The sequence below is a fragment of the Hyperoodon ampullatus genome (assembly GCF_949752795.1).
Source record: "Hyperoodon ampullatus genome assembly, chromosome: 8".
Classification (NCBI taxonomy): domain Eukaryota; kingdom Metazoa; phylum Chordata; class Mammalia; order Artiodactyla; family Ziphiidae; genus Hyperoodon; species Hyperoodon ampullatus.
The window spans coordinates 45,683,243-45,706,812 of NC_136921.1; the positions used below are offsets into that span (position 1 = coordinate 45,683,243).

Sequence of the window (23,570 nt, forward strand, 5' to 3'; positions counted from 1 at the left end):
GGTAACAGAACCAAGCACACTGCTAAGAGTAAAAGAAAACAGAGATAGACTAAAGGATATGAAACAGACTTGATGTGATTTTGTGACTCGCTGCATGGGGAGAGGAAGAAGAGGAGAAGAATCAGGAATTTGATTGAATCCCTAGTACCAATAACAGCGTCAAGTACTCAGAAGGGCCCAGTAAACGATTTGTTGAAGGAGTGAGCAAATGAATACATTTTTCTAGAGAAAAGTAAGCCTAGTGGAGTTGGAAACTAGCTCTTTATTTTTAAATATTAAGACTGCTGGTTCTCACACCACTACATGGGTTAGAAATTACAGTCTTTGTCTATTCCTTTAGGAAATCCAAAACAACTTTGCTTTTCCTTATTTTCTTTAAAATAATAGTTTTATTCTGATAGAACTGACATGATACAATTTAAGTATACTAGTATACAATTCAATGGTTTTTAGTATATTTACGGAGCTGTGCAACTAAATCCCCAGTCTAATTTTTTAAAACAATTTTATCATTGCAAAAAGAAACCCTGTACCCATTAGCAGTCATTCCCCATGTCCCTGCACCTTCACCTTATGCAATCACAAATCTACTGTCTCTATAAATTTCCCTACTTTGGGTATTTCATATAAATGGAATCATACAATACATGGTCATTTGTGAGTGGCTTGTTCACTTACAGCATAACTTTGTCAAGTTTTATCCACGCTGTATCAGTACTTCATTCTTTTTTTAAAATCCAGTTTTATTTAGCTACACAATGCTAAAGACTTTACAGACTGTCTCAGGTGTATCTTACAGTAATGATACAATTTAATTTACACGAAAGGGTAAAACATAAAATATATGAATTTAGTTTTGAGTTTATAGTAAGGGAAGAAGCTAGTATAATTAATATTATATGATCTAAAGAAAAAATAGGAGCTAACAAATTCTGTAACTGAGTGTTAATTTGCATGAGATGATAGATTCTCCAGATGAGGGACTTTTATGCTGCTCAACTCAGAAATTTAGTGTCTGTCACATAATGAATATTATTTACATGTTTTAAAATGAGATGGATGTAGAAAGCCATCAGCTGTACACTCCACTAATGATGATTCTAACTCAGCTCAGGCCACAGGAATTTCCAATATTCTCTCCCTTAGTTATGCTTCTAGATGGAGGGTAGAAATAGGTGACTGAGGTTCTTTCCAATTTCTATAAACAGATACTGATAAAATGATTCCTACCAAAAAGTTACAAATAATACTGACAGCAGCAAGGCTCTTTGAAAGAAGATCATTTTGAATGACATTTCTTCCTAGTTCTGTTTATCTTTTTCTTTTTCAAGTGAATTTTGAGTCACTGCTTTTTTAACACTTCTGAACAATTTCAGCTTAGATATAATTTTTATGCAATGCCTCTGAATTCTGACCATTATACACAATGTGTTTAGGTAGGAATCGTATTAAGTCATTAGTGTGCTTCATTTCATCAGCATCTGGGATAGTCACTGATTAGCTGGGTTGACTGGTTTCATATGTAAGAATGTGCAGAGTTCCTTTTATCTTCATCGCCCATACTAGAAATTTTAAAGGCAAAAAAGCTATGCTCAACTGATTTCAGGTTAAAACATGTGATCTCAAGTGATTTCAGAGTTTGGGCACTCAAACTTTAATCAAAGGCTCAATCTCCACATATTTATGTGCAAAATTCCAAAGTGATACTTATCAAATAAAGAAATCTTAATGTCCTATTAACAGCTATATAACCTACACTTCTGTATGTCACATAACATTTAATTCTTTTTGCACTGGGAGCTGCACTGCAAACATAAATCTATTTATATAAATACAGCCTTCCTGAAAGATTCCAAAAGCACTGGTCCACTCAACATGCCTATACACATCGAAGTACTGAGGTCCCATCACAGAGAAAAGAGTAATGGGTTACGTGGACATACAAGGAAAAAAATGGTCAGAATCCTTGCCCTCTAGGAAATTAAAAGCTGGCTGAATTAGAATGCAGTATTGGTATCAATAGGATAATTAAGGACGTGGAAATATTTGGTTGATAAAGAGCAATTTCTTTTTTAAAATCTTTTTTTCAGCTTTGAGGTATAATTGACAAAAACTGTGTATATTTAAGACGTACAATCTTATTGTTTCATATAACATTGCATATTGTGCAGTGATCACCACAATCAAGCTAATAAGCATTCATTACCTCACATAGTTACTATTTTTTGTTGTTTTACTTTCATCCCACCACCAACGCCCCTCTGGTAAACACCTGTTGGTTCTCCATGAATCTTTCGGTTTGTTATGTTTGCTCATTTGTTTTTTTAGACTCCACATATAAATGAAATCATACAGTATTTATTTTTCTCTTATTTCACTCAGCGTAATACCCTCTAGGTCCATCCATGTTGTTGCAAATGGCAAGATTTCATTCTTTTCTTATGGCTCAGTAGTATTCCACTGTATATATGTACCACATCTTCTTTATCCATTCATCTGTCAATGGACATTTAGGCTGCTTCCATATCTTTTTTTTTTTTTTTTTTTTTGCGGTACGTGGGCCTCTCACTGTTGTGGCCTCTCCCGTTGCGGAGCACAGCCTCCGGACGTGCAGGCTCAGTGGCCATGGCTCACAGGCCCAGCCTCTCCGTGGCATGTGGGATCTTCCCGGACCGGGGCACGAACCCGTGTCCCCTGCATCTGCAGGCAGACTCGCAACCACTGCGCCACCAGGGAAGCCCCATTCCATATCTTGACTATTGTAAACAGTGCTGCAATGAACATAGGGGTGCATATATTTTGTCAAATTAGTATTTTTGTTTTCTCTGGAAAAATACCCAGAAGAGGAATAGCTGAATTGTGTGGTAGTTCTATTTTTAATTTTGTGAGGACCCTCCATGCTGTTTTCCTTAGTGGCTGCACCAATTTACATTCCCACCAGTGCAGGAGGGCTCCCTTTTCTCCACACCCTCTCAAATAACACCAGTTATTTGTTGCTTTTTGATAATAGCTATTCTGACAGGTGTGAGGTGGTATCTCACTGTGGTTTTGGTTTGCATTTCCCTGATGATTAGTGATTCTGAGCATCTTTTCAGGTGTCTGTTGGCCATCTATATGTTTTCTTTGGAAAAATGTCTACTCAGATCCTCTCCCTTTTTTTTTTTTTTTTTTTTGCGGTACGCGGGCCTCTCACTCTTGTGGCCTCTCCCGTTGCAGAGCACAGGCTCCGGACGTGCAGGCTCAGCAGCCGTGGCTCACGGGCCCAGCCACTCTGTGGCATGTGGGATCTTCCCAGACCGGGGCATGAACCCGTGTCCCCTGCATCGGCAGGCGGACTCTCAACCACTGCGCCACCAGGGAAGCCCCTCTGCCTTTTTTTTTTAACATCTTTATCGGAGTATAGTTGCTTTAAAATGTTGTATTAGTTTCTGCTGTATAACGAAGCTATATGTATACATATATCCCCAAATCCCCTCCCTCTTGCATCTCCCTCCCACCCTCCCTATCCCACCCCTCTAGGTGGTCACAAAGCACCAAGCAGATCTCCCTGTGCTATCCTCTGCCCAGTGTTAAATCAGTTTATTTGTTTATGATGTTGAGTTGTTGAGTTCTTTGTACTTTTTGGATATTAACCCCTTATCAGATATATTGTTGACAAACATCTTTGTTCATTCAATAGGCAGCCTTTTCATTTTGTTGACAGTTTTCTATCGTTGTGCAAAAGCTTTTTAGTGTGGTCCCATTAGTTTATTTTTGATTTTGTTTCCTTGCCTGAGGAGAGAGATCCAAAAAAATATTGCTTAGAGCAATGAGTGTACTGTTTACATTTTATACTAAGAGTTTTACAGTTTCAGGTCTTACATGTAAGTCTTTCATCCATTTTGAATTTATTTCTGTAAATTGTGTGAAAAAGTTGTTCAGTTTGGTTCTTTTGCATGTAGCTGTCCAGTTTTCCCAACATCATATGTTGAAGAGGCTGTCTTTTTCCCATTGTATATTCTTGCATCCTTTATCATAGATTAATTGACCATATACATGAGGGTTCACTTCTGGGCTCTCTATTCTCTTCCATTGATCTTTGTGTCTGGTTTTGTGCCAATATCATATATATATATATATTTTTATAACTTTTATGTTTTATTTATTTTTGGCTGCACTGGGTCTTCGTTGCTGCATGTGGGCTTTCTCTAATTGTGGTGAGTGGGGGCTACTCTTTGTTGCAGCACATGGGCTTTTCACTGTGGCGGCTTCTCTTGTTGCGGAGCACAGGCTCTAGGAGTGCGGGCTTCAGTAGTTGTGGCACGTGGGCTCAGTAGCTGTGGCTCGCAGGCTCTAGAGCGCAGGCTCAGTAGTTGTGGCGCACAGGCTTAGTTGCTCCGCAGCATGTGGGATCTTCCCGGACCAAGGCTCGAACCTGTGTCCCCTGCATTGGCAGGCAGATTCTTAGCCAGTGCACCACCAGGGAGGTCCCTATCATATTGTTTTGATTGCTGTAGCTTTGTAGTATAGCTTGAAATCAGGGAGCATGATAATTCCAGCTTTGTGCCAATATCATATTGTTTTGATTACTGTAGCTTTGTAGGATAGCTTGAAATTGGGGAGCATGATAACTCCAGCTTTGTTCTTCTTAAGATTGTTTTCATCATTTTGGGTCTTCTGTGTTTCCATACATATTTTAGAATTATTTCTTCTAGTTCTGTGAAAAAAGCCATTGGTATTTTGATGGGAATGCACTGAATTCGTAAACTGTCTTGGGGAAGTATGGTCATTTTAACAATATTAATTCTTCCAATCCATAAGCATGTTTTATTTTTCCATTTGTTTGTGTCATTTTCAATTTCTTTCATCAATATCTTATAGTTTTTTGAGTACAGGTCTTCTACCTCCTTGGTTAGATTTATTTCTGGGCATTTTATTCTTTTTGATGCAATTGTAAATGGGGTTGTTATCTTAATTTCTCTTTCTGATAGTTTACTGTTAATATATAGAAATGCAACAGATTTATGTATATTAATTTTGTATCCTGCAATTTTACCAAATTCATTTATTAGTTTAATAGTTTTCTGGGGGCATCCTTAGGATTTTCTATACATAGTATCATATCATATGCAAAGAGTGGAAGTTTTACTTCTTCCTTTCCAATGTGGATTCCTTTTACTTCTTTTTCTTATCTAACTGCTGGGGCTAGGACTTCTAATACTATGTTGAATACAAGTGGTGAGAGTGGGCAACCTTGTCCTGCTCTTGATCTCAGAGGGAAAGCTTTCAGTTTTTCACCTTTGAGTATGATGTGAGCTGTGGGATTGTCATATATGGCCTTTATTAAGGTGAGGTACATTCCCTCTATACCTACTTTGTTGACAGTTTTAACATCATAAATGGATGTTGAATTTTGTGAAAAGCTTTTCCTGCACCTACTGAGATGATCCTATGATTTTTATTCTTCAATCTGTTAATGTGGTATATATCACACTGACTGATGTGTGGATACTGAATCATTCTTGCATCCCTGAAATAAATTGCATCTGATCATGGTGTATGATCCTTTTAATGTATTACTGAATTTGGCTTACTAATATTTTGTTGAGGATTTTTGCATTGGCGTTCATCAGTGATATTGACTTATAATATTTTTTCCACTGCCTTTGTCTGGTTTTGGTATCAGGGTGATGCTGGTCTTGTAGAATGAGTCCACAAGCATTCCTTCTTCAACAGTCTGAGAAGGATAGGTGTTAATTCTTTAAATCTTTGTTAAAATGCACCTGTGAAGCTGGCTGGTCCTAGACTTTTGTCAGGAACTCATTCCTTTTTTAATGGCTAAATAATATTCCCCTATATGGATATACATTTGAAGTATCATTGCCTCTTATGATGGACGTGTGGGTTATTTCCACTTTCTGCCTATTACAAACGATGCTGCTATAAACATTCATGTACATCTTTTTGTGTGAAATATATTTTTATTTTTCTTGTGTATATACCTAGGAGTGAAATAGCTGGTAAAGTGGTAAGTCTGTTTATTTTCTCTGTTTATTTTTGCCAGACTGTAATCTTTCCATTTCCTCTGCATGTGTTTCTGTTTGTATGTGTGTGAGTGTAAAAAGACAAAAAGGTGCTGGCTTCTGCTATGATGGTTGCTATTTTAAGCCAGCCAGTAGCTGGTGATTTAAGGAAAAATACTCAAAATAAGAGAAGCAGGTTACGGTTCTGAATAATCTGCAACTGTATATAAATTAAGTGTCATCTGCTTCATACTTTCTACATCACAAGTTATTTTTAACAAGGAGTAGTTGAGCAATAAAAACTTATTCACAAAAAGTTTATCTCCTTAAAGCTAGCCAGCTAGCTCTCTGATTCATACATATGTATAAAATGTATTTAAAATGAGTAGTCATGAAAATATTTCAAGAAAACTAATGTTTTAAAATTCCTGCACTTAATACAGCTAAAAAACCTGTGATTTTTCTAGTGGAAACATCATCTTGTATATTTTAGTTTGTATTAGAGTGATGCCTCAGATATGAATCTTAGCTGCTGATTAATGCAAAGATGCTATTGCACTGCCTGACCTATTGAAAAGCTAGTATACAGAACTGCAAAAAGATCACTTGAGGAAATGGGCTCTAAACAAGCTGTGAAACATGAGAACCACTGATTGAGAATTTTTTTTTTTAATGTAAATACTACTAGCAGTTCTAGAGCATTATTTCACACTGGGCAATTACTGCATCAGATCAGGGGGTTGATTTAGAAGCATTTTCTAAGTAGTTATAGTTGGGCTAACAATAAACAATAAATAGGTCTGCCAATAAATTAAATCTTCACTATTACTTAGGCAATTAAGATTCATTTTCAAACCAGGACCCATTATTAAAGAACTAAACAATTAAGTGTAGTACTTAAAAATTAAGGATACAGAAAGTACTGAATTTTTAAGTGCTACAGTTTTTACAGCAAGTGATTTTCAGTTTGCTTTCCCCACCATTTCATCAATCCTGTATTATTTTCTAAAACAGAGATCTTCTTTTCACTTCCTGAAGTTTTTCATATATTTTGCCCTTAGGCTGAAAGCTTAATGTGTGCTAAAAATACACACACATACCCACATATGTTTTCTATCTAGGTCACACAAAGCTGGAGCATCTGGATGTGCCAAGTAAGAATCTGACTCTAGTCAGGATGATGACAGCGAGAAAACACCTCAATAAAAAATATATTATTACACGCACGCCATGTAATTGATTGAAGTTAGCCAAATATATCTTGCCACTCTTCCTACTTCATTGACATATACTATTTGAAGTTAGATGAGAATATTCAGTATTTAATTAGTAAACCTCAACTGTGAAGGCAACTTGTGATAATGGGGAAAAGGAGGTTACACATAGATAATAAAGAATTAACTAAAAACTATAATGCTAATAAGACTGCCTGAGCAAAGGCGACTCCTAGAATATGAAATCAAAGTATACATATTAGCATAGAGTGCAACCAAACTTTTCACGCAAATTATTTGCAGACATGTACTAAGAACTTCATGTTTCAATTTCTTAAAAATCAGAAGTTTTAACTACTTCTAAGGTCTTACAATATAATTGGATCTGTATCTATTGCTATCTACTCCTGGACATGTATTTGTACTGAATGGTTCAGAAAAGGGCAGTGGCACAAACACAATATAAGAAAAGGCAATCTCTTTCCGCACTGGCAGTATGATAACAACATTAGCTATAGAAGCTTATAGAAACTTTATTGCTGAATGTTTTGAGTTTAGTATAAAATTATGGATTATTCCATCACAATACCAAATACTATTGTTAAAAGAATATCACATTCTATTAACATAATAAGCATTAATATGATTTGGTTCTTACTAAGCAGCCCTAGTGTTTAAAACTGGTAAAATTTATTTAGAAAGGTTCGATATTTAAAGTCTCTTATGTGGGAATTCCTTGGCGGTCCAGTGGTTAGGACTAAGTGCTTTCACTGAGCGGGGTGGGGGTGGTGGGGCTGAGTTCAACCCCTGGTTGGGGAACTAAGACCCCACAAGCCACATGGCGCGGCCAAATAGAAAAAAAAAAAAAAAAAATTAAAAAAGACCCCTCTCTCCCCCCTTAAAAAAATAAATATAAAATCTTTTATGCTTACTTTACTCTGCTTAAATGTTTATTTTATTTTATATTCATGTTTTGGAATATAGTATGCATAATTATTTTTTCCTAAGGTTATGAAGAAATTAGTAACTTTACCTATGGGAGGGGGGGCTTATAGGAGCTAGGCATATAAGAGACAAAGATGAGATTAATTTTTTCTCTACCTTTTCATACTTTTTGGGTTTTGAATCATGTAAAGAAGGTATGGTTCAGTCAAAAAAACTAAGCAAAAATTTGAAAACATAAGTTAACCTCTGCATAATTTTCAAAGGGAGATTGTAGATACTCTTTGTGGTCTTTAAAGCAAGAAAGATTATTTCCAATTGCTAATCAAATCTTATCTACATCAGAAATATTTTCCTTACCATAATTCCAAAAGATACATGTACCACAATGTTCACTACAGCACTATTTACAATAGCCAGGACATGGAAGCAACCTAATGCCCAACGACAGATGAATGGATAAAGAAGATATGGCACATATATATAATGGAATATTACTCAGCCATAAAAAGGAATGAAATTGAGTTATTTGTAATGAGGTGGATGGATCTAGAGTCTGTCATACAGAGTAAAGTCAGTCAGAAAGAGAAAGACAAATACTGTATGCTAATGCACATATAAGGAATTTAAAAAAACGGTACTGATGAACCTAGTGGCAGGGCAGGAATAAAGATGCAGATGTTGAGAATGGACTTGAGAACACGGGGGTGAAAGGGAAGCTGGGACGAAGTGAGAGAGTGGCATTGACATATATACACTACCAAATGTAAAATGGATGGCTAGTGGGAAGCTGCTGCATAGCACAGGGAGATCAGCTCGATGCTGTGTGACGACCTAGAGGGGTGGAATAGGGAGGGTGGGAGGGAAGCTCAAGAGGGAGGGGATATATGTATACATATAGCTGATTCACTTTGCTGTATAGCAGAAACTAACACAACACTGTAAAGTAATTATATTCCAATAAAGATATTAAAAAAAAAAAAAGAAATGTTTTTCTTGCCTATACCCTTTTCTACATGCTCTGTGCAACTGCTTGGACTACTGAACCAGCTTCTTCTGTTACACAATTACTACACATAATTTGGTTCATTCTCCAACTGCCATGAGAATTATCATATTCTGTTAGTCTCCTACTAAATGTCCTTATTATGTTCCCGTTCACCACTTGGCAAGAAGTCCATATTCCCGTAAGAAGTCCATATTCCCATGAAAAGTCCATAAGATCCTTTAGAATCTAGACCAAAGCAACCTTTCCAGCCTCATCTATTTTCCTATACCGGCTTACTCTGACCTTTCATAACTCCTTGACCTGCCATGTGCTTTGAATGCTTTTGCCCACTAAGTCTTTCTCAAGAACCAGTTCTAAAGCCACCTCCTCTGAAAATTCTTTTTTTTTTTTTTTTTTTTTTTTGCGGTATGCGGGCCTCTCACTGTTGTGGCCTTTCCCATTGCGGAGCACAGGCTCCGGACGCACAGGCTCAGTTGCCATGGCTCACAGGCCTAGCCGCTCTGCGGTATGTGGGATCTTCCCGGACCGGGGCACGAACCCGTGTCCCCTGCATCGCCAGGTGGACTCTCAACCACTGCGTCACCAGGGAAGCCCTGAAAATTCTTTTTGAATTCAACCAGAGTTTAATAACTGCTTCCAGATTACTTATATTCTTAATACTGTTTATAGAAATCTTTCAGATCAGTCTTTCTGATCAGCTCTTTAATTGTGGATCTCTGAGGCAATCACTACATCCTCCCATATTTAACTTTACAGAAAAGGTTATTTGCAAATCAAGCTGCTACTGCTTTATACAATATTTGATTTCAGCTTTTCCTCTTTATTCGAACTGAATAGATCACCTTTCTATTACATTTTGTTTTTCAAGAGACTTTTCTTCTCCAAATTGACTCTTACTTCTCCCTAACACATTTTTTTTTTTTTGCAGTACGCGGGCCTCTCACTGTTGTGGCCTCTCCCATTGCGGAGCACAGGCTCCGTACGCGCAGGATCAGCGGTCATGGCTCACAGGCCCAGCCGCTCCGTGGCATGTGGGATCCTCCTGGACCGGGGCACGAACCCATGTCCCCTGCATTGGCAGGCAGACTCTCAACCACTGTGCCACCAGGGAAGCCCTCCCTAACACATTTTAAAGGAAGCTACCCCAACCACCTCTTCTACAATGCAACTCCATCTTCTACATGGTTCTCTAGTTGTTCTTTTTTTCAGACCAATAATGGATAGAAAATCCAGACAGAAAATCAATAAGGAAACAAAGGACTTGAACAACAATATAGACCAAATAGACCTAATAAACATATATAGAACATTCCACCCAACAGCAGCAGAATATACATTCTTCCCAAGCTCACTTGGCTCTTTCTCCAGGATAAATCATATGTTAGGTCACGATACAAGTATTAACAAATTTCAAAAGATTGAAACATACGAAGTATTTTTTCTGACCACAATGCAATAAAGCTAAAAATCAATAGCAAAAGGAAAACCGGAAAATTCACAATATGTGGAAGTTAAACAACATACTCTTGAACAACCACTAGGTCAAAGAAGAAATAAAAAAGGAAATTATAAAATGCCTTGAGATACAGGAAAATGAAAATACAACATACCAAAACTTATGGGTGCAGCAAAAGCAATACTAAGAGGGAAGTTCACAGAAAAAACACCTACATTAAAAAAGAAAGATGTCAAATAAACAACCTAACTATATACCTCAAAGACCTAGAAAAAGGACAACAAACTAAGCCCAAAGTTAGCAGAAGGAAAAAAATAAAGATTAGAGTAGAAAATAAATAAACAAAATAGAAAAAAAAAAACAGAAAAAGAAATCAACAAAAATAAGAGTTGGTTTTTTGAAAAGGGACAAAATTAACAAACCGTTATTAGCTAGACTAACAAAAATAGATCCAAATAAATAATATTAGAAGTGAAGAGATATTACAACTAATGTCACTGAAATAAAAATAATCATGACAGACAACATGAACAATTACATGTCAACAAACTGGATAACCTACAAGAAGGGCTCAATTCCTAGAAACATACAACCTACGAAGATTAAGTTATGAAAGAAGAGAAAAGTCTGAAGAAACTTATAACTAGTATGAAGTTTGAATCAGTAATCAAAATCCTTCCAACAAAGAAACTCCTAAGACCAGATGGCTTCACTGGTGAGTTCTACCAAACATTTAAAGGAGAATTAACACCAATCCTTCTCAAACTCTTCCTAAAAACTGAGAAAGAAGAAACACTTCCAACTCATTTTATGAAGCCAGCATTTTCCTGATACCAAAGCCAGAGAAGAATACTATGAGAAAAGAAAACTACAGGCCAATATCCCTGATGAATACAGATGCAAATATTCTCAACAAAACACTAGAAATCAAACCAACAGCATATTAAAAAGATCATACACCATGGTCAAATGGGATTTATCTCTAGGATGTAAGGATGGTTCAACATATCCATTTAAATTAATGTGATACACCACATTAACAAAATAAAGGATAAAAATCACATGATCATCTCAATAGATGCAGAACAAATATCTGACAAAACTGAACAACCTTTCACAATTAAAAACTTTCAGCAGGGGCTTCCCTGATGGCACAGTGGTTGAGAGTCCGCCTGGCGATGCAGGGGACACGGGTTCGTGCCCCGGTCCGGGAAGATCTCACATGCCGCGGAGAAGCTGGGCCCGTGAGCCATGGCCACTGAGTCTGCGCGTCTGCAGCCTATGCTCCGCAATGGGAGAGGCCACAACAGTGAGAGGCCCGTGTACCGCAAAAAAAAAAAAAAAAAAAAAAATGCTCAGTATAAAATGCAAATCAAAAAGCACAATGAGATATCACCTCACACCTGTCAGGATGGCTACTGAAAAGACAACAAGTGTTGGTAAGAATGTGGAGAAACTGGAACCCTTGCATACTATTTGTGGGGATGCAAAGTGGTGCAGCTGCTGCAGAAAACAGCATGGAGATACCCCAAAATATTAAAAATAGAACTATCAAATGATCTAGCAATCCTCCATCTGAGTATTTTCCAAAATAATTGAAAGCAAACTCTCAAAGAGATACTAGCACTCCCATGCAGCACTATTTACAATGGCCAAGATGTGGAAACAACCTAAATGTCCACTGATGGATGAATGGATAAAGAAAATGTACTATATACATACAATGAAATATTATTCAGGCTTAAAAAAGGAAATTCTACAACATGGATGATCATGAGGACCATTATGCCAAGTGAAATAAACTAGTCATAGAAAGACAAATACTCCATAATTCCACTTATATGAGGCATCTAAAATAGACAAATTCATAGAATCAGAGTCAAATGGTGGTTAACAGGGACTGGGGGGATGGGGAAATATGAAGTTACTAATAAATAGGCATAAAGTTTCAGTTAGGGTTAGTAAGTTCTAGAGATCCGCTGTACACCATACCTCTAGTCAACAATACTATATGGTACACTTAAACTATTTGTTAAGCGTGTAGATCTCATGTAAAGTGTTCTTAACACAATAATATTTAGAAAAGAAAAAAGACGACCAAACCTACAGATTCTGAACTGCCAACACTCCTACAATCAGCTGGCTCTCTGGTCCTTAACTGATGGCAATTCTCTTCCCATACATCCTATTCAGGCAAATATGCCAACAAGTTTTAAGCAACAAGCAACAAGTTTTAAGGCTGACAAATAATATCCAGCCTGGAGGTGATTAGCTTTTCTTTCTTAACTGATTAGTTAACAAAAACTTTCTACTGATGAGGTAACAATAACTTCACTTTAAAAGTTTGGTTTGGGGTTTCCCTGGTGGCGCAGTGGTTGAGAATCTGCCTGCTAGTGCAGGGGACACGGGTTCGAGCCCTGGTCTGGGAGGATCCCACATGCCGCGGAGCAACTAGGCCCGTGAGCCACAACTACTGAGCCTGCGCGTCTGGAGCCTGTGCTCCGCAATAGGAAAGGCCGCGATAGTGAGAGGCCCGCGCACCGCGATGAAGAGTGGCCCCCGCTTGCCACAACTAGAGAAAGCCCTCGCACAGAAACGAAGACTCAACACAGCAAAAATAAATAAATTAATTAATAAACTCCTACCCCCAACATCTTCTAAAAAAACCCAACTTCTAAAAAAAAAAAAAAAAAAAAAGTTTGGTTTGATTCTATTAGGTTCTTTCTGGAGTGAAATCAAAATTATGCCAGAGTTATTCATGAAGGTACCACATATAAGAGGAGAAAGATAGATGCACCCATCCAGGAATAAAAAAGGCATGTATATAGTATTATCATTTGCCTAGGCATTAAGTTAAATAAATCAGGTACCCTCAAATCTTTTCTGTTCTTCATTTTCTATGTGCAGTCAATCAGTCTCATTGATTCTTCCTTATAATAGCAATCACACTGTTTTCTATGCCCAATCTGCTTATCCTATTCAGACCCATAGTGCCTGAACTTTTGTTACAGCTTCCTAACTAATGTCACCACTTATAGCCTCCTATAATTTCTCCCAGCACACTACTACCAAACTGTCTGAGGTTACACCCTGATCAAGTCACTTCCCTACTCCCAATTTTCTATTAAAAAAAAAATCAGCCTAGCATTCAAGACCCTTTATAATCTAGCCTCAAATTGTCTCTCAGGATTCATCTTCCTGTATTCCTTTATATAAAATACTTACTCACCTAAATTGACTTATTCACTGCCTCTAAATGTGCTCTGTACTTTCCTACCTACATCTTTTATATTCATACTATTCCTCTACCTAGAATGATCTTGGTCCATTTATCTATATTAGCAAATTATACTGTAATAGAATCAGCCTATGACCCACCCACTTGTGGAGTTCTAGGTGAAATCACTTTTACAGGTTGTTCCTACTTCACTGAATCAGTAACACCCACCTGCCAAGTGGCTAAAGTCAGCCCTCCCTCTTCTGTGACTTTCTAGGAGCCCTCCAGAAAAAAAGGGAAATGTCTCGAGTATAAAAGCTGATACTTGCTTGCTGTTTTCCCACCTCTCTTTTCCAGTTGCTATTTCTAATTCTAGTGACACCATTTACCACTGTATCTTTGGTGCTTTAATACCTATGCTCACAATCCAGTATGGGCTAGTGCCACCAATGTGATAGAGTACTCCTGTCCTCCATGCTCTCAATCCTTGATCACACTCATTATTTTAACACATATTTTTTGAGTACCTACATGAAGTACTACCGTCGACACTAGGGACACATCGGTGAAAAAACAGTCAAAAATGCTTCCCCTCGTGGAAATTATATTCCAGAGGAGGAGAGAGAGACAATAAATTAAGATAAGTACAACAGGGCTTCCCTGGTGGTGCAGTGGTTGAGAGTCCGCCTGGCGATGCAGGGGACACGGGTTCGTGCCCCGGTCCGGGAGGATCCCACATGCCGCGGAGCGGCTGGGCCCATGAGCCATGGCCGCTGAGCCTGCGCGTCCGGAGCCTGCGCGTCCGGAGCCTGTGCTCCGCAACGGGAGAGGCCACAACACTGAGAGGCCCGTGTACCGTAAAAAAAAAAAAAAAAAAAAAAAAAAAAAAAAAAAAAAGATAAGTACAACATACAGTGTATTCGATTTTGAGAAGTTTTAAGAAGAAGCAGCAGGAAAACGTGTGGGGCGGGAGAAATGGTTATAATTTTAGGGTGGCTAAAGAAAGCTTCATTGAGAAGTTTTAAGAACTAAAAGATGAGGACTGAGCCAGATATACCAAAGAATGTTCTAAGCAAAGGAACTACAAATACAAAGGTTCTGAGTTGGAAGTATGACTAGTAGGTTCAAGGAAAAAACGAGACCAGTTAGCTGAAGCCGAGAAAAGAAAAAAATGAGATCAGACATAATAGTGGATCAGATCATCTATAACAGGGGTCAGCAAACTATAGCCCAAGGACTGAATCCAACCCACTGCCTGCTTTTTAAAGTTTTAATACCTACAGCTGCTTTCATGCTACAACAGCAGAGCTGCACAGTTGTAAGAGAGACTGTATGAGTTAGAAAACCCAAAATATTTACACTATGGCTCTTTACAAAAAAAGGTTTACTAACCTTTATGTAGAACTCACAGGCCATTTATAAAGACTTTGAGATGAAAACTCACTGAAGAGGAGTTGCATGACCTGAATTACATTTTTACAGGTCACCCTAGCTGTTGGGCTGGGAATAGACTAAAGAGAGAAAGGTAGGAAGTGGGGAGATCCAATTAGAGTACTATTACAAAAATCCAGGTGAGAGATGATGGTGGCTTGGATGACAGTGGTAGTCAGACATGGTGAAAAGTAGTTAGATTTTAGATATATTTTGAAGGTAGACCAACAGAATTTACTCTTTTATCAGATTAAAATGTGAGAGAATCAGTAGTCAAGGATAACCCTAAGGCTTCTGGTTTGTCAACAGGAGAAACAGAATTCTCACAGACTGCTGCAGAAGGATGTGGAGAGAGCAATTCTGAGAGACAAGGCAGGGAGCTCACTTCTGGTCATGTTAAATGGGAGGAGCTTATTACTAAACATCCAAAGAGAGATTCGGGGTGGTAGTTAGATCTATGAGTTTGGAGTTCAGAAGAGAGCTATAGAATGGAGATAAAAATTGAGGAGTCATCAGTGTATAAATGACATCTAAAGGCATAGACTGAATAAGCACATCAAGAAAAGAATACATATGAGAATAAATTATACACACACACACACACACACACACACATGAGGATAAATTCCAGAATTGAGCCACAGGACACTAAATGTTTACAAGTTAGGATATGAGGTGGAACTAGAAGACTGATAACAAATGGTAGAAAGATAGGAAAAAAACCAAGTATGTGTGTTGACCTAGAAGACAGGTGAAAAAGTGTTTCAAGGATGCGGAGATCAACTGTGGCAAATGTTAAGTAAGATAAGATCTGAGAGGTGACCACTGGATTTAGAAATTTGAAAGTCAATGGTGACCTTGGTAAGAGCTGTGGACTGGCAGAAAGAGAAAGTCTAACTAGAGTGGGTTCAAGAGAGAATGGGGAAAAAGTAATTGGAGACAATGAATACAGGCAAGTATTTTAAGAAGTTTTGCCCAAGTGAAGGAATTGGCCTTGCCTGGAAACATGACACATACATCTGCAGTAACAGAAGGGAAGGCTGAATGTATGGGCACAATTGCAGACAGGTGGGTAGTTTGTAAAAGTTCTCTCTCAATTGCCTCAATTTTCTCAGTGAAATAGGATGTAAGATCAGGTTATGTCCTAGTTCCCTGTGCTACTCTTGTGAAGATAGGAAAGAAGGACTTGACTGAGAAGAGAACACATGAAATAGCCCTTTGGGACTTCCACTCAATGTGTGGATCATGGGCCAGCAGCAACTGCACCACCTGGAGACTTGTCGGAAATGTAGAATCTCAGGCCCTCCCTGGCCTTCTAAATCAGGATCTGCACTTTTAACAAGATCCCCAGGTGATTTGTATGCACATTAAAGTTTGTTTAAAGCACTGATATAGGAGACCAGGAGAGAAAATGGGCAAGAGAAACACAGTATGACTACCAGGCAGTACAAAGATTAGTGATCATGAATTTAAAGTGGTACTAGTAATTTTGATTTGCATTTCCCTAATAATTGGCAATGTTGAGCATCTTTTCATGTGCTTTTTTGGCCATCTATATGTTTTCTTTGGAGAAATATCTATTTAGATCTTCTGCCCATTTTTTGATTGGGTGGTTTGGTTTTTTTTTTGATATTGAGCTGTATGAGCTCTCTGTATATTTTGGAGATTAATCCCTTGTTGGTCACATCATTTGTAAATATTTTCTCCCATTTTGTAGGTTGTCTTTTTGTTTTGTTTATGGTTTCCTTTGTTGTGCAAAAGCTTTTAATTATGTCCCATTTGTGGTATATATATACAATGGAATATTACTCGGCCATAAAAAAGAATAAAATAATGGCATTTGCAGCAACATGGCTGGACCTAGAGATTATTGTACCATTAAGTGAAGTAAGCCATACAGAGAAAGATAAATATCATGCAATATCACTTATATATGGAATAAAAAAAAAAGATACAAATGACCTTATATACAGAACAGAAATAGACCCCACAGACATAGAAAACAAACTTTTGGTTACCAAAGGAGAAAGGGGGGAAAGAGGAATAAATTAGGAGTTTGGGATTAACATATATACACTACTATATATAAAAGAGATAACCACCAAGGACCTACTGTATACTACAGGGAACTATACTCAATATTTTGGGGTTTTGTTTTAATTTATTTTATTGAAGTATAGTTGATTTACAATGCTGTGTTAATTTCTGCTGTACAACAAAGTGATTCAGCTATATATATATATATATATATATATATATATATATATATTCTTTTCCATTATGGTTTACTACAGGATACTGAACATAGTTCCCTGTGCTATACAGTAAGACCTTGCTGTTTATCCATTCTATACATAATAATTTGCATCTGCTAATCCCAGACTTCCAATGTCTCCCTCCCCCACCCCCTCTCCCTAGGCAACTACAAGTTTGTTCTCTGTATCTGTGAGTTTGTTTCTGTTTTGCAGATAAGTTCATTTGTGTCATATTTTAGATTCTACATATAAGTTATATTATGTGGTATTTGCCTTACTCTTTCTGACTTATTTCACTTAGTATGATAACCTCTATGGCATTATCTCTTTCTTTTTTATGGTTGTATACTCAAAATTTTGTAATGCTAAGTGAGCATTAAGAGGAATACAGATATAAGCAAGATGCAGCCCTCCCTTCCACAAAAGGCTGTTGGGACGGGGAGAGAGAATGCAAATCATTTCCAACAAAGCAAAAGTGACATAATAGGAATACGCAGAAAATGCTATGGAAAAAGCTACATAATAACTAAGTCTTGCTGGCGGATACGGGAAGACTTCAAAGACGTTTTTAACAGTGTGAGCAGACATCAAAATTCGAAATCAACTAAACTAAAATTTGACTTATATATGTCCCTCATCTTTTCTATATAATATTTCACAGAAGTTAGGTGAAAAGTAAAAGAAGTTAATATAACAAAGAAGAAAAATGAGAAACATTAAAAAAATTTGTCATTAATTTGCAAATAAAAACAAATAAACAAACAACCAATCATGATTGATAATGAGCCCCAAGCTAACCTTAAAATATATCTGAAGGAACATCCACCTTCACTAATTAAAAAAGAAATAAAAACAAACCACCCAAACTTTCATGGTTAGAACTGGAAGAATATATTCTTCAGAAGGAAGGGGCATTTGAACCACAGTCCTGGACTGGAATTTCTCTTTGATTATACTGCCTCCACAACACTGGCTGGGATGGGCGGGGGGAGGGGTGACCCTTTAATACTGGTCCAGTTATGGGCAAAAGACTTTTCCTTAATTCCTCACAGCACAGGTGAAACAAAACTGGGACATTCAAAAATACATGAGTAAGGGCTTCCCTGGTGGCACAGTGGTTGAGAGTCTGCCTGCCGATGCAGGGGACGCGGGTTCGTGCCCCAGTCCGGGAAGATCCCACATGCCGCGGAGCGGCTGGGCCCGTGAGCCATGGCCGCTGAGCCTGCGCGTCCGGAGCCTGTGCTCCGCAACAGGAGAGGCCACAACAGTGAGAGGCCCGCATACCGCCAAAAAAAAAAAAAAAAAAAGAGTAAAAGGCTAAAAGATGCAAAGTAGAATAAAATGAACAAAGGGAATAACATGAATGTAGGGGATACAGATTATAAACTACCACTTATTTATCTTTAGTTTATAATCTAATAAATGTGTCCCTTCTTTCTCATTCTTGGTCATCATTCTTCCAGACTTCAAAAATAAACTGATCCCAATAAGCCTTAACATTCATGTCACATGGAGGTGGGATAGGTAGAAAGCCATTCCTTAAATTACTTCTCTCTCTCTTCTGCAAGAGACAGATCAGACCTTCTTATGTCAATAATATCCAATTCAGCTTTTTTTTTTTTTTTGCCGTACACGGGGCTCTCACTGTTGTGGCTTCTCTCATTGTGGAGCACAGGCTCCGGACGCACAGGCTCAGCAGCCATGGCTCACGGGCCCAGCCGCGCCGCGGCATGTGGGATCTTCCCAGACCAGGGCACGAACCCGTGTCCCCTGCATCGGCAGGCGGACTCTCAACCACTGCGCCACCAGGGACGCCCTCCAATTCAGCTTTTGCAATACCAGCAGGACTCTAATTATCAAGACAGGATTAAATTCAAAACAATTTTTAAAATACAAATGATATTTTAAACAAAGGAAAATCACAAAAATCCAAAAGTATGAAGTATGAAAGTATCCCTTATCTGAAATCACATATTTACCATTATGTTCTAAACTAGTGGTCTATAAAATTACTCATGAACTTATGAAAGAGCTAATACTACTAAGTGGGTTTCAGATATCACCACATTGAGAAAAACTTCTAATTCTGGGAAATAGCTAGTTTATAAATGAAAATATATGTAGCAGGACCTCACAGGGATTCAGTTACAAAACAAAAGTTGAAGACTGTAGTGCTCATCTAAGAAATGGCTCTAGCATTACTCCAAACAAAATCTACTTTAAATAAAGTCACTGAATCCACTTGTAAATTATTTCTCTTTGGCTGTCTCATTATTCAATATGCTTTCAAGGAACATGGTGATGAAAGAAGAAAAATACCTCTTTCTAACATAACCATACTGGCAAGAACATCAACATTATCAGTATTCAAAGAATGTCCTGGCAGGTTAAACCTTCATAAAAAGAAGGAACACTATCTAATCCAAGATGTCAAAATAGCAATAGTACTTCTCATATTATGTGCAATATGATTGTTTGTTTCTAATGTAGAAAAAAATTTCAAAAAAAGAAGAGACAACAATATTGCCATCTTTAAATTTTAAGTTAAGGCAAAAAAATTCTTCAGAAAAGCACATAAAGAATGACAAACATAAGCATGTTTATAAGAGCAGAGCAGGACTCAGTGTTCAAAGAGATTTATGATAATGTATCAGTGCTATTTTAGGACGTTTAACAATATAGCATTTGAGGCACAATAGCACTATTAATAAATAGAAGAGTGAAAAAATAATTTATACTAAAAGAAAAAAGCTTGAAAATATAATTGAGTTCATGATTTCCTTGTGTAATAATAGCTAATACTTAATTTTACTATAAAACTTTTGATAGTCTTACATTACTTGCATGGTATAACACTCTCCAGGACTTGAAATGCATCTGAAATTACTGAAGGCCACCGAGAGACCTGTGTTTGCTCAGTGTAAGTTCAGATACAGTCTCTTCCAAAAATTATAAAATACGGTATATTAAAAAATACTACTTTCCATTTTCAAAAGAAAATGCCTACACTGATGATCTTACACAGGTTGGGATAATAATATAAACTTATTCAAAGCTTAGAAGATATATATTTGACTTTAAATACGCATCTCCATTACACAGGGCAATAATATTCTTCTGTTTTCTCTTAAAACTTTTCTCTTTGGTTGTAGTCACTTTTCTTTTATAAAAATGTAGCTCCTGTCTTCATGTTTTACCTTTTTCCATTTGTTTTCCCTTCCTGATCACCGTTTCTTCTGCCCTTAATATTTTCTTAACTTGGGTAATTCAACTTTTAATGACTAAATGTCCTTTGGATCAAGAGGTCATAGGGTTATTTATATTAACAGGATGAGTCTCTATCAACATCCTGAGGAATCCTAGCATGATAGAGCTGGAAGGGATCTCAAGGTATCATTTGGTTGAGCTCTATGCCAGCAGGAACAGGTGGTTGACTATTCTTAATGTTTTTCTTTATTTTTTTAAGATGACCAAAGATTTTGATCATAAATATTCCACCATAACTTGGTTTAATATGGAATCTTCTTAATAACAAGTAAAAAGACATGGAGTGGGAAGAAAACTGGATGAAAAAAGGGTTCTGACCTCAGTAGTATTACTTACTGTAAAATAGAAAACAATTCCTTAGATCATTCTGAGCTTCAAGTTCCCCATACAAATAGCGATAAGGCTGTCTAACCCACAAGGTTACTGTAAGTGCTATGAAACCTGGAAAAGAACTACACAAATGTAATGTAATATTAAAATGGGAAGACAAAACAGTAGAATGTGAAGAACCTATACTCTGTAGGCAGGTAAAGTTTTGAACCCCATCTCAACAATTTACCAGCTGTGCAACACTGAGCAGAGTATCAAACCTCTGAGTTCAGAGGACAACTGCAAGTTGATATAATGTCTACCTCACCTGGCTGTTGCTGTGGATACAGGAGTTTCACACACCTAGCATAGGCCCTGGCACTGTGTACATCCTTAATAAATGTTAACTCTCTACTCCCCATCAGGTTTCTAAACTTCTGCTGTGTGGTTCTACTCACCTTACATTAAATATTTTGAAGTGCACGTGTGGAATTTTATGAAAAACATAACAATCAGAAGATATGTAAACCCCTCTTTCGCCTAAGATTCATCAAGCAACAAGAGGAATTCCTTATCAGCCCTGCTTTGAAAAATGGAAAGAAATGAGGTAGAGTTTCCTTTAAAAACTTAACAAAAAACTCTTCCAAAGAAGAAACAGTTTAGAATAGAAGGTGGAAAATGTTACTAAATTGTGAACTCTTTAAAGGAAAAGAACAAGTCTTACTCATCGTCATATTTAGGAAGCAAACATTTCTTGGATGGAAAAGTCTCTTGGTAGAATCACCTATCTTAGAAATTAAGAAATAAAAGGTTCAATGAGATTTCATATAGATACAAGGTAACAAAGTAAAGATGCTCTTTAAACAATAAAGAAAAAGCTAAACAAATGTGGACAAATTTTGAAAGAAGACGCTTTACATATCTAACTGATTTAGATAAAATACATTGTCCCTTTATTATATCATATACCAAAAAAATCCTGTAGGAAGTACAATAATGCTTACCTTGTTATGTACAAAAACAATCCTTACATCAGGTTTAAGTACACCATAGTTTATGAGAAGATCTTGGACCTTTTTTATTTCCTCTTTACATTTTTTAGCAGTTGAGAAAAATTGCTTTCTTACAGGTAGATTCTTAAACAATCGTAAAGCAGTTACAGTTGTACCTGTTGGCAGATAAGAGGAAAGCATATTTAGATGTGGAAGGAACTTCACAGATCTTCAAATCCACATACAATCAGTAATTAATCCCTTTTATCACTGAAGGCCAGTCCTCTTCAAACTCTGGGAACACAAAGAAGGCTCAACCTTGCAAGCTATTCTGATCCCTTGCTAGGCCCTCCTATTTGTAACAGGTCTGACCTGCTAAGTATGATCTCTTCTATGTGATCTAAACAAGAATAATCTTATTTCTACCACTGCAGAGAAACACGGGCTTACTAGAATGTACAGTATCTCAAGAAATCTGCTGATATTCAAACTACCTGGTGATGATGCTTATTCTGCACTTTGAAATACACAGGTGGTATAAGGCTAACAGCATATGTGATAACCTTAATTATTCAATTAAAAATTCTTATCTGATGCTCAACATCTCTAATTATCAGAGAAATGTAAATCAAAGCTACAATGAGGTATCAACTCATACTGGTCAGAATGGCCATCATTAAAAAGTCTACAAATAATAAATACTGGAGAGGGTATGGAGAAAAAAGAACCCTCTTACACTGTTGGTGGGAATGTAAATTGGTACAGCCACTATGGAAAACAGTATGGAGGTTCCTTAAAAAAAAGTTACCATATGATCCGGCAATCCCACTCCTGGACATATAGCTGGAGAAAATTCTAAGTCAGAAAGAAACATGCACTCCAATGTTCACAGCAGCACTACTGACAACAGCCAAGACACGGAAGCACTCTAAATGTCCACTGACACATGAATGGATAAAGAAGATGTGGTATATGTATACAGCAGACTACTACTCAGCCATAAAATAGAAATAATGCCATTTGCAGCAACGTGGACAGACCTAGAGATTATCACACTAAGTGAAAAAAGTCAGACAGAGAAAGTCAAATACTGTATGATATCACTTATATGTGGAATTTAAAATATGATATAAATGAACTTATTTACAAAACAGAAACAGACTCATAGACATAGAAAACAAATTTATGGTTACCAAAGGAGAAAGGGCAGGAGGGAGGGATAAACTAGGAGTTTGGAATTAGCAGATACAAACTACTATATATAAAACACATAAACAACAAGGTCCTACTGTATAGCACAGGGAACTATATTCAATATCTTATAATAACCTATAATGGAAAAAATATGAAAAATAATATATATATGTAAAACTGAATCACTTTGCTGTACACCAGAAACTAACACAACATTGTAAATCAATTATACTTCAAGTAAAAAAAAATTCTTATCTGAAATAATATCTAATTGCCTGGTTT

The 23,570-nt window shown here is 37.2% G+C and overlaps 1 protein-coding gene across 6 annotated transcripts in view; it reads right to left on the reverse strand.

The window, feature by feature from the left end:
- Nucleotides 1-23,570, reverse strand: part of PMS1 (PMS1 homolog 1, mismatch repair system component) — a gene marked incomplete at its 5' end in the record, with an annotated part of 90,539 nt that overhangs the window by 37,100 nt on the left and 29,869 nt on the right. For all 6 annotated transcript variants that reach the window (XM_079710562.1, XM_079710560.1, XM_079710558.1 and 3 more), the window contains one exon: nt 22,107-22,270. In XM_079710562.1, the coding sequence (XP_079566688.1) occupies nt 22,107-22,270 (164 nt within the window). The remainder of the gene's footprint in view (nt 1-22,106; nt 22,271-23,570) is intronic.